The sequence below is a fragment of the Topomyia yanbarensis genome, chromosome 3 (genome assembly GCF_030247195.1).
Source record: "Topomyia yanbarensis strain Yona2022 chromosome 3, ASM3024719v1, whole genome shotgun sequence".
NCBI classification, from domain to species: Eukaryota; Metazoa; Arthropoda; class Insecta; order Diptera; family Culicidae; genus Topomyia; species Topomyia yanbarensis.
Genome location: NC_080672.1, coordinates 276,882,111 through 276,894,571, shown reverse-complemented (window position 1 = coordinate 276,894,571; position 12,461 = coordinate 276,882,111). Strand labels below are relative to the sequence as shown.

The 12,461-nt window shown below is 36.7% G+C and overlaps 1 protein-coding gene across 1 annotated transcript in view; it reads left to right on the top strand.

Moving 5' to 3' along the window:
• LOC131693369 (SCY1-like protein 2) overlaps nt 1-11,668 on the top strand; it is a 302,979-nt gene extending 291,311 nt beyond the window's left edge. Inside the window, exon 23 of the mRNA XM_058981132.1 lies at nt 9,682-11,668. Coding sequence (XP_058837115.1) covers nt 9,682-9,843 — 162 coding nt within the window. The 3' untranslated portion in view covers nt 9,844-11,668. The remainder of the gene's footprint in view (nt 1-9,681) is intronic.
• Nucleotides 11,669-12,461: the final 793 nt, after the last annotated feature.

Sequence of the window (12,461 nt, the reverse complement as noted above, 5' to 3'; positions counted from 1 at the left end):
ATCTCATTTTTTGATGTTTTGCGACTTAGTCCGGTCTGACTTAACACCGACCAATTTCTTTCTATACAAATTTCAATAACAGCTTGGAAAATTCTTGTAATGCACCAGGATTACAAAATATATTTGGATAAGACATATTGAGCTGGTTTCCAAATTTAAAAGCTTCACATTTTCAAACGCCAAAACAATGTATCAGGATATTAAAAAATAGCCACTCATAGCACTCACAACTTTACAATCCATAAAAAGTGCCAGGAAACAAAAGTTTGCGACAGTCGAAGAACACAGAAAAAGCAGTCTTTTTCAATTATCCTAATGCAATTTTCAAATTCAATTCGATACATCTGGTCTGTGCATTCGAGTAGTCAATCATCTCAGAAGCACCGCAAGCACGTAGTGTAAAAAAATATTCTTTCCAATAGGACTAGTCAGTTGCTACAGTTACCACGCAATCTGTTGCCACCGATTGTGTTGGTGGCCGCGGGAAGTATTTCGCTTTCACAATTCTTCAATTTGCTCACAAAAGCACAAAGCCTGCTGTAGCCTACCATCTTTGCCTGCCAACACTGAAAAACAAATTCTAAAAATATAGCTCACAATCGCGCTATGGGACAACGATGTGTCAATATTGACGACTGGGGGAAAATAGAACGGTACGTGGCTAAGCTTAACATCGAAACGGCAGGTATAACAACGGCAAACACATCATCCAAAACACCGAGCCGCAAATTGAATGCCACCTTCCAGTCGCAACAGTTTACTCTCCCCAGCGAACAAAAACGACACAAAAGGAATCTTCCTTCTTTTTTTAATCCAATTCTCTTCAACCCCGAGATAGTCGAGGGTGTCTATGGGCTCGCAACTTCACAAAAAAAATGCGAGATTTCGATAGAGGTAAACACAGACGTCAAAACATTTCTTTCGCCCACAACAAAGCTAAAGAAACGGTCGCATAATTCGGCGCATAACACTTTGGCGCACAGTTGAAACTCAAGCCCACGATTTTAAAGAAGATTCGCAATACTGTGGAGCAACAATTGTTGCCCTTTCAACACATTTCCTTCTAACAATTGACCGAGAAGTGAAAACTTCTCTTTCGTCTTTCCGTCCAACGTTGTATTTCGATATAGCTCTATATGCACAAAAATGCGAAACAAGAGGGTAGGCACGGAAAGCGAAATAAAACCCATCCCTGTGGAGTTTAGAGACCAGACGACACTGCAGGAGGGGCACATGAACAATCCTGCCTCTCGACAAATTGAAGTGAATAGCTTATTCAATTCCCGGTTGTAGCTTTTCCTCAACCACCTCTCCGTAGCTGAGATAGAGGTACATATTGTAGCAGCTTGTATCTAGTTTAGTTACCCGATCAGAAGAGCATAACAAAACAATAACACAATAACTATGGTTGATATTTATAACAACTGGAGTTATATTCAGATAACTGAATTGAAAGTGGATTGCGGACGATTTTCTATAGTATCAATATTATAACATAATCTATTATGAGACCATCAATTTATGAATTAATCGTTTGTTACTAGGTCACTGTCATTAGATGATTATACCTAATACAGTTCTCTTACAGAGAACGTATATACTTTTGGAATTATATCTCATATAGTTTTAACTTTGATAAAATCATATCAAATTTTGTTACAATTTTATCATTAACCAGGTTTTTGTTTTATTTTTTGTTATTTTGACAACGAACCAGCCGGATTTATAATAGGCTCTGTTTCAAAATATTTTTGAAATAAATAAGTCCAGGTGTTATAAATCAGTTATGCCCTTCTGATCGGGTATAGAACGCTTTAGGCACAGAGAACTGACGTCCATCTCGAGCTTTGAACTTGTGTAGAAAAGAAGGGCCAGTTGAAAGGCGACTGGGATATTACCACCAGGTGCGCTACTGTCACTATTCCATTTAGTGGGCGAGTGTGACTGAATTGACGTCGTGTTGGTAAACAACCAAAATCCCTGAGATATTAACGGTTTCTAAAAAATCAGTTATAGTAAATTGATTTAATGAATATATACGGCATTGTTAAAACTGATCGAAAAGATGCAGTAAAGCTGTCATTTTCAATTTGAATTTGTGTTCATAAAAAGTACATTAAATAGCTGAATAATCTTTGTCTATATATGCTGAACATGCTTCGTTTTTTGTTACTATGTTACTATGCATTAATTGCCGCAAGGTTCTACTATATTGATTCTGTTGCTTCGTTTTTTGTTTCGATTATTTTATTCAAGAGAATCATCTTAACATACAGTTATTTGCTGTAAAAAGTCTCATGTGGTCAAAGTTACCTCGATGATCAATAATACACCATTTCACGGTACCGCCTATGCAGAATTTAAATCGACTTCTTGAAATTGTTTGAAATATATTACAACTGCTTTAAGTCGCCATGTACACACTTGGAAAAAATTGCAGTATTCGGTAAGTTGAACATTCGATACATTCAATTAATGACAGATCGTTCAGTGATTGAATTTTTTGATGGTCTGTCAAAAAACTACCGAATAGGTCAGTAATTTTAGTAAAATAACTACCAAATTGGTATCTACAGCTTTTAATTTTCAATCAAAACCGTTAACGGTATTTTTGATATTTATTTTTAAATAAAATTAGTAGGTCATTTTTCGTTTTATCATCGCTTAAATCCTTGGCACAAACCAGATATATTCAACACGGGGAAAGACCTGAAAAAAGTTTGAATTGCGGTCAATACGAACTATACGGGATACAGCGGAGTGTTTGCAGTAGCATCAGTTTTTATTAGATAACACTGTTCAACACAAGATCGGGAAGCAGAACGAAAAGAACAATTTTGAAACTTTGGGGTTCAAGGAAACCCCTGGCGAAGAAATTTAAAAAAAAAATTGGAGGGGGGCTTCATAGATTAAAACCAAAGTTTTTATGAAGAATCATAGGAATTCTATAGGGAAGTTATCAACGAAATGATTGTCTTGAATTTTCGCATAAAATCTTATATAAAATGTTAGAAACAATAGCTCAACTCAAAGAAAGAGTTTCAGCTTTCTGTAAATAGGTTTATCTATGTATAGAGAACCAAAAATCTGGGTACGCAATTGCATTACTACAGGGCAGTTGCATATCAAATGATATGATGTTTCGTAATCAGATATACAAAAATCACATGAATAATACTCAGTACGCTGAATAAAAGCCATGTGATAATTGAGTTTGCAATGTCCAGTCAGCGACCTGACTAGAATACTGCAGTTGCGCTTGAAAAAATTCAACAAATATTTTGACATTTTCGGACTCAGATCCGGTAGACAGCGTTGCCAATGTTCCATATTTATCTGGAATTTTCCAGATTTTTTTAAATTTTGCCAGATTTTTCCAGATATTCAGAATTCTACGTTACACCCCAGCGGGGACACAATGCGGGATTTATTTTGCACAACCAGAGTTTTTTTTTAATTTACAGCAAAATACAAATCTTTCATTCTACCAGATTTTTAGATTTTAAACTAATTTTGGAAATCTGGGTCATATTTTCCGAAACACAAAAAGATCTACAGTGAAGATCCGATTTTATCAGCACCCGATTAAATCAGCCCCCGATTTTAGCTACCCCCGGTTTAATCAGCTTTTTGAACCGATTTTATTTATTTATTTTGCACTGTCAGACCCCCTCAAGGGAAGCTTAAGCTAAATAATCAGGAAAGGTTATGAGGCTATATCTAGGGACTAAAGAAGAATGTTTTAAGAGCTTCGGTTTTTTTAAAAAGAGAGAAAAATATATGTCCCGATTTTATCAATGTCCCGGTTTTATCAGCCTAAAATTTACCATGGGGCTGATGAAAACGGGTCTTTACTGTATACACGTTCTATGAAGACCAAAATGTATGCCAAATTTCGACAACTTTGAGGTTGCTGCCAAGTGACAGATTTTGCCATATATTTTTTGTTGAACTGCCTGATTTTCTTTGAAAAATAGTGGCATCCCTGGGCAGAGAAGTCTTTGTTTGAATGCAAGTTTGCAAGCTACACCAATGGTTGGCATATTCGGATGCAGCCCAAGAGCGAATATTGTGCTTTATCCAACTTATCGAAAGTGGTAGTGGTTCTGGACCAACGAAGTCAGCTGCAGTGCCCGCTCTAGCCAATTTGTCCGCCCACATTTCTATTAATACCGGAATGACCAGATACCCATAGAAGGTAGATGGCATGTAAAATGCTAAGATCTTCAAGTTGAGTTCGACATTCGATTACTAATTTCGATCTCGAATCTTCCGAACTGAGTGCTTTCAAGGCAGCCTGACTATCAGAGCAAAATAGATTCTTTTATCGCAAATTCCCCCGATTGTACGCCACACAGAATCGCAAAGATTTCTGCTTGGAATACAGTACAGTATCTACCAAGCGAATGAGATTGGTTTAATCTTATTTCACGACAATCGACACCGGCTCGGCCCTCCAACGAAGAACCGTCCGTATAACAAACTACGTATTCTCCAGCACTACATGTGAGTGTGTGGTCACTGGGAGCAAGTGTGTTCTCATTCCAAGTAACCATTTGGGGCCACAGTCTTTTATGGCTAGTTGCACGATCTATTGGGTTACTGTTCCAGAGCCCAGTAACCACAAAGGTATGCACAAGAAAGTACTTCTTGTTTCAGAAACACATATTTTATTATATATTTTATGTTCAAGAGTGCCATCTAGAGTAGCAGTAGCTGTTGCCGAAAACGCTCCAGTCATCAACATCAAGACCATCCTCTGAAGATGGTTTAGCTTTGATTGGATTGTTATAACTTATCCCTTTCGCCACCAAACAAGGCACCCGTGATCCAGTATTGTTATAACAATTATTGTGTAGATCCACTGTATGTACATGGGTTTGAGTCCCCAAGATGTGATGAAAGCCTGTCTACATTGGTCGAACGCCATGCAAGCTATGATCCTGAAATCAATGTGAGCTGTCCAATTAAGATTTGAGTCAAGAATTACCCCAACGTACTTAACTCGATCTGCGATAATAATTTCAGAGTCAAAAAAACAGCAATGGACGAGCTCAGGTTGTAATCCTTCGTTGCGTGAAAAGCACCATTGATGTTTTATTTGGATTAACTGAGAGCCCAACATGAAGGCATCATTGCTCAACAACACATAATGTCTCAAATCAGAAAGTGTGTTAATGCAAATACCGGTGATCATTATATGATAATCATCGACAAACCCATACGTCGAAAACCCTAGTTAATTAAGTTTCCTCAAAAATCCCATCGACGACAAGGTTCCACAGAAGTGGTGACAGCACACCACCTTGAGCACATCCGCAGACAATCAGTTTCCTTATCTCTACTTGTTTCAACGATGCACAGATGTCGGTTGCTAAGCATTGCGTGTATCCAACTCGTAATATATGAAGATACTCCATGACTTCGAAAGACACGTTGTCAAAAGTACCTTCAATACCGAGAAAAACTCCTAAACTTGATTGCTTTTATAAAAAAGCTTTTTCAATGTTGTAGACAACATTGTGTAACAGGGTGGTAGTAGTCTTCCCCTACACGTTATGCACGTTGCATTGCATATAGCGAGTGCTCGCCCAAGCTAACATCCCGAATGCAGTGGTCGATTAAACGTTCCACCGATTTGACAAGGAAGGAGATTAAACTGATCGGTCTAAAGCTCTTTACCTTCTCATAAATGACGTGGCTACCTGTTATGAATTTTACTGTTATTTCCCGCCACGCTAATAGAATGTATCCTGTAGCAAGACTACAAGTATGAACTTTTTTTTCTTCAAATTTTGCTTGAAGTGTTCATATTCTCTTTGTTACTACTTTGAACTGGAATGATTCCTTCTTTTCCCGGAGACTTGTACGGAGCAAAACTTTCAATCGCCCATTTGATCGATTCGGTTGTCACAATTCTATGATCGAACGCCCAAGAATCAGCACTACCTCTTAAGAACTCAGGAGCAGTCGTAAGTTATGGTTCCGTACAGCCTGGAAAGTGTGTGTCAAAAAGATAGTTAGCAGTTCTACTCGAGCTGACATGAAAGTCTTTCGATTTCGATACCTTATTTAATCTACAAATCTCATTAAGACTTGATATATTAGTGCAGAAGCTTTTCCCACCACTTCGCTCATTTCTGTATGCTTTGCGAGCCAACTTAAATGCCTCCGACCCGTCCCTGCGTCTGCGATTCCATGCTCTTCTACATAACTGTTCGAGTCGAGCGAGTTCGGTACTCCACCAAGGTGTTCCTCTTCCTCTAGAAGCACGCATAACTTGAAGCGGGCAAGCCTCTTGGTATGCTGCTACTATGAGTGCGCTTGTTTTATCCGCGACCTCATTCAAGCCACTTGTAGATCCAATCGTCGGAAGATACCTATGAAACATAGTCGCCAAGTCCTCTTCGTAGAGATCCCAGTTCGTAGATTTGAGATTACGATATGTGACGATATCTAGCGAGACGTTAAAATGATCAAAGATGATGTACTTATGATCGGATAACGACGGTTCGAGCTCGCATCACTGCCGATTATGAGGGGAAACCCATTTCTGCCACAGCACGATACAGCCCTCCTGAAATCATCATTATGCGGCAAATATACCGAACAATATGGATATGGAGATATACGATGAAGATACTTCTCGTATTCAGACAAATGTCGTAAAGGTTCCATTCGATTTCTGAGATATTTTCACATTAGAAAAACTTCAAAATATGTCTGATTTGCAGCACGGGATAGGAAAATAATGAAAAAATAGGGGGTTTTTGGGGATAAAATGACCCAGTACCCCACTTTCTGTATTTTTCGAGAAACGGAAATATCCCGATTAAAAGACTGCGATTATTTCTTTTAAAAAGTTGTATGATTTGTAATTTTCTGAGTGCTACTTCAAAAGTTGTAGAATTTAATATATTTTTCTTCCATATTGTATAATAATACCAATTTCGAAAACTTCAAGCGAAGTGGGCGAGGGTCTAAAATTGTCCAAATGATGCGTAATTTGGCACCTAAGCTTACTTTGACATTTGTCACAAGGAAAAAGGGGGAGGGAGGACTTTGAGAATTAAAAAAAAAATGTTTTTGATTACAAAAGCTTACAGGAGGATTCAGTACCCTGCATACAACATACGATGGAAAAATTTCTTCACAGCTTTATGAAAAATGGGGGAGGGGTGCTTTAAAAATTTTTACTCAGTTATTTGCGATATCAGATATGGCAAATAGTCACTATTCGTTAGTTCAGTACAACATATCCATGTACTCGTACAACCAATTCCGATTTGTGCAGAAATTTCTTCACAATGGTTTAGTTTTGAACCCTAAACCCATGACATCATGTGGATTTGTGCTGCTCCCAAGCTCAAGTTCGTTAGGAAAATTCGATGATCAAAAATGCTCATGTTCACACACAGAACATTTATCGAATTGCCTGTCGGTTAGCCATGCAACGTTGGCACCATGTGCGCTTTGCTTGTTTGTACGGTGATAGGCGATCTCAAACGTAATGGGAGTATTGCGCGGATTGGATTTAGGCATACTTAGATAGGGCACTGTCCCATTAAATATTATCTTAAGCAACTAGGCAAAATAGAAGACGATACCTGTCGCTTCTGCACACATAGATAGGGAGAATTCGTAACATTTACTGTGTAACTGTGTAGCACACACTTTTTCACAAAAGGAGCAAATTCTTCGATAAGGGAGTAATACAACCCCTAGATGTATGGACGACTGCACCCAGTTAGGCGATAAATTTTATCAGTTCTATAATACCTTACTGGGACCATGCCTATAGTCAGCAAGTGGGAATCACTCAGATTCATAGTGATACAACACCTTGTTGTGGCATACAACAAAAAGGGGTCTGCCACAATAGATGCAAACAATGGTCTCAGTGGAATATGTACCCAACAACAAAATATAGATATTTTTGTCATGTTCGATATGTTCTAACGGAATATAGCAGTTAAATCCCTTAATCCGCGTAAGTTCACGGAATCTTTATTGAAAGACTCATTACAAAGTTATCGCTATATTCATTTTCACCTAAAAGATGTATTTTTTTTTAAATTTCATGCAAACTTTGGTTTTGAACAGTGAAGTTTATTTCCATTTTTTTTTCAAAAATCCCTACCTTAAGTTGGATTTGTTCTGTTCCCAAGCCCAGTGCGTAAGGAAGATTCGATAGTTAAAATCTTTTTCAACTCCAAAGAAAGTCTTAAAGTTTTTCCAACTCCAAAGAAATCTTTAAAAAATCTTTTTTACGCTTTTTATAATGCTACTTTTCTTTTTTTTCAGATCTTTTTTTTTTGCTTTACATCAGATCTGCATATTGAAATCATTTGGCATTACAATCATATTTTTAATTCTAGATTTTTTTTTAAATTTTTAGGTTCCTGGCACTAAAAAAAATTAATTTGTTTTTAACGGTTTTCGTTTCTTTTGGTACTAGATGTTGATGCTTTATGCTATTTTTAGACATTTGACGAAAAAAAAATTGGATTCTTTCGAATATTAAAAACCAATATTCGAACACTGCACCCCCGTAATGGTGTCAAATTGAACTAAAAAATTACATTTAAAATAACTGTTATCATTGATATCTTCCCTGGATAACCACCCTAGTTCTTCATACAAACTTTGGTTTTAAACTGTGAAGCCCCGTTTTAATTTATTCAAAAATTGCTGTACCAGGGCTTTACTGGGACTCCAAACTTTCGCCTTTTGTTGTTCTGCTCCTAAATTTTCTTTTACGATACATATTGTACTTTTATTCACGGATTTTAGTTAAAACGTTCGTATATAACAAACAGTTCGCTACAGTTTAACGAAATTTCTGTAAAAGAAATCATGTTTACCGAAAAAACGGTCATTTATGATGTTCATCGAAATTTTTCGTTAATGAAATCACTGAACACCGAAATCGAATTTCAGTGTATATTTCATGTCAAATAATTGATTGAAACCAAGTTATGAATAGTGGTGAACAAGCTGTGCTTAATACAGGGATAAATTGGGTCAATCTCAGTGCAGTTCACCTCATTCCGAGAAAAGAAACTGAATTTCTAAGGAGTAATTAAATTATGATTTCGATCGTGTTTATTCTTATACCACTTTAAACCATCAGAAAATGAGAGAATATATATGATGCAAAGAAAAAAGGTTCAACTCCTGTTTTTTTGAGATCTACACATATCAGAATGGGCTGGAATTAACATAAAAAATATTCACCATGTGTTTCAACTTCAATTGAAAATATATCTCCGATGCCGACCCTGCTTGTCTACACACAAAATAACACACCAACTTCACAGCGTTCTTCAGCACATCGACATCCATAGCAGCTTATCACACGGAATAACCAAACTTAGCAATCTGCACTCAGCACATCACAGCTAAACCAAACTTTCTACTGGAACACAACTAGCACGCCAAATAGACACGCTGCCAAAGTAGAATAGCTTCTCCAGCTAAAACTCGCAAACAATACTATCAAACATTGGATATATCTACAAATCAAAATCCTGTTCTCTTCTTTTTTCTCTTTCTTCCTGTGCCTGTCCTTCGAACAAATACAAAATAAAATAAAAACAAAAAATACATATCAATCAATCAAAAACCAAACCCCGCATCTTCGCATGTCCGACGGTGATCAATGTCAACAACCGCAAACAGACTTCCAAGCTTGAATCCAAACTATCCAACCTCAAACCGTTGGATCTGCTGTCGTATTCGCCCTCGTCGCGACGCAGCAGCACTACCGCTGGCTTCCAGCGAAGCTTCCAGAAGAGTCAGAAAAAGGCACTGAAAAACTTGCGCAAAAGTTTTAAACTTTGAATCCTTCGACACGGCCTCAACGTTAGCACGGTTCAAGCGACTACTGATGAGACTGATGCGCCTGCCAAACACAATCCACTGTGGCTGCCCTGGTCTGTGATTGCGCACCCAATGATAACACCGTTTCAAGGACTTCTCGAGGACCATCAGATGCACCAAATGGAAACCAAAACAACAACTATAACTAGCACAACTACTATCATAATAATCGACAACACCAGAGCGAAAGCCTGCAGTATTCTGTTTGTAACAATGTATTCGTGTAATTTTGTACTTCTCCTAGAGCAGAGTGCACACATCGCCGTCTTTGTTTGTGAGTGGATGTTCGAACTATTCGAAATTGACCAAGATTAACCAAATGCTACAGTTAACACATGTTTGTATCATGCAAGCGACCAAAACTTTGTAATGCAATTATCAATATAATCAAACTGAATCAAGTAAGCTTCGACAAACCTGTAGTCCGTAGCCTTTAAAATCCGCTTTTTTCGTTTTTTTTTGATAAACCTTATTTTGCTCAAATGCTCTACCTACTACAGTACTAGTCCTCGTTAGGTCACCGTTCTAGCACTGCTGAAATGCTTACGTGTGCTCTTGCATAGCAACTTTCCATGCCCTGGTTCGTTAACCGCTTTAAACTATCTTGGACCACTTACTCACCTAATGCTATATAACACTATTGATATCCTCGTTCTATCCTCTAGCTATAATGTTCTGTAGAAGTACCTACAACGCTTTTCCTCTAATGTGCAGTCTCGTTCACCACAACCATCTGTATATTTTCAGATTCTGAACACCAAAAACTTCAAATCAGTACTGGAAAAAGTAGCTAAAAATCGACCGCGATCCTCCTCCCTATTTAGCGTGTACAATGATCGTTAGCACGGTAGTTTTCCAACCGTCCCATCGTCATCCGGTACCCGGTCAAGAAATTCTATATTTTTCCAAACCTAATGACACTAAACGAGTAGAATCAAGTTGACCATGTTGCCCTACCAAAACAAGAGCGAGAGAGCGTAAAAAAACAATCGATCTATCATAGCATGACGTCGAAGCGAAATACTTTCCCAACCAGTCGTGATCACGGATTTGGACCCTTGCCTAATTTGTAGCGAACCGCCGAAAAATGTGGTTTCCTACTGTGTCTTAATTTAACCGAGGTAAGACCCGTAGGCCCCTAGTTTACCAACAAGTAGACATCCATCTGGTTATTCCATAATTCGGCAAAGTTTTCGTAGTACTTGATTCACACACGTATCCGCATTAACCTGTAAACCGTATATCAATGGTTCTCCTTCGTCTGTTTCCCCCTAAATAACCAACCGAAGGAGTCCATCGTAGAAAGTTGTTTTCTTCAGTTTGTAGAACGTTTGGAGTTTCCGCAGCGATTGGTATTTAGAAGCAACGGTGTAATTGGCAATTTCTATTGAGTTTATGTTGTGTGGGTGAGAAAGCAATGTTAGCTTCGAAATTTATGAAATCATTACCTCTTAGTTTACAGTAGTACAAACGCTCGGAGTAGTAAACTAAGCTGTCAGTTTCGGAAAATTTTGGATCGTTATTATGAAAAGTAGGACAGCAAGTCATCACACATCCTAGATTTCTGTGAGAGATTTTTTGGGCAACTTCACGTTAGATACTTTAATACCAACAAGAACACCTTTGTACTATAGTAGATGTAGATAATATTTCCCGGAATTTTCGGAATGCCTTCCCTATTACCACCAAATGTCCTGATTTGAAAAGATCAAACACCGTATGTCGCATGTCTGCATATAACTAGAGCTAGCATTTATTTCATTTTTTCTGCCTATCTGTGAGCATAATGAACGCTATAATTGCATGATATTTGATGTTTGTTAAATCTGGATACTATTTTTTTCCATGTTTTATTAAATGTATTTATATATATATATATATATATATATATATATATATATATATATATATATATATATATATATATATATATATATATATATATATATATATATATATATATATATATATATATATATATATATATATATATATATATATATATATATATATATATATATATATATATATATATATATATATATATATATATATATATATATATATATATATATATATATATATATATATATATATATATTGTTTTATAATTTATCGAAAAAACATCATATACCGGCAGTGATGGATTTCAATTGTTGAATAGCGCGCCTACTAATAGAAATGAATGCAAATTAATACAGAAAGATTCACCCCAACTTTAAAAATTAGGAACATAGAAAATTCCTCAATATAGTCAATATAATGCTTATTTTAACTTAGAAACCAGAGAAAAATATTTCACACCATTTTATTTCTTTTTAACTTTTATTTCTTAGTGCGAACACTTCATACATTACATCTTACACAATAGTAGTATATCACAATAAATACATCTTATCACCGACAGAGTGTTCTTTTGTAAATAGCGTTCAATATATATTTCAAACATCTAATTACAAATAAGCAATTTCTTATAATAATATTATATCACACTGGACAACATCATAAAGGCTTACATTTCTTCACGCTTTCATCCTAGCGTTAGCAAAGAGACTGTCGAAAAAATGTCTAAAGAAGGA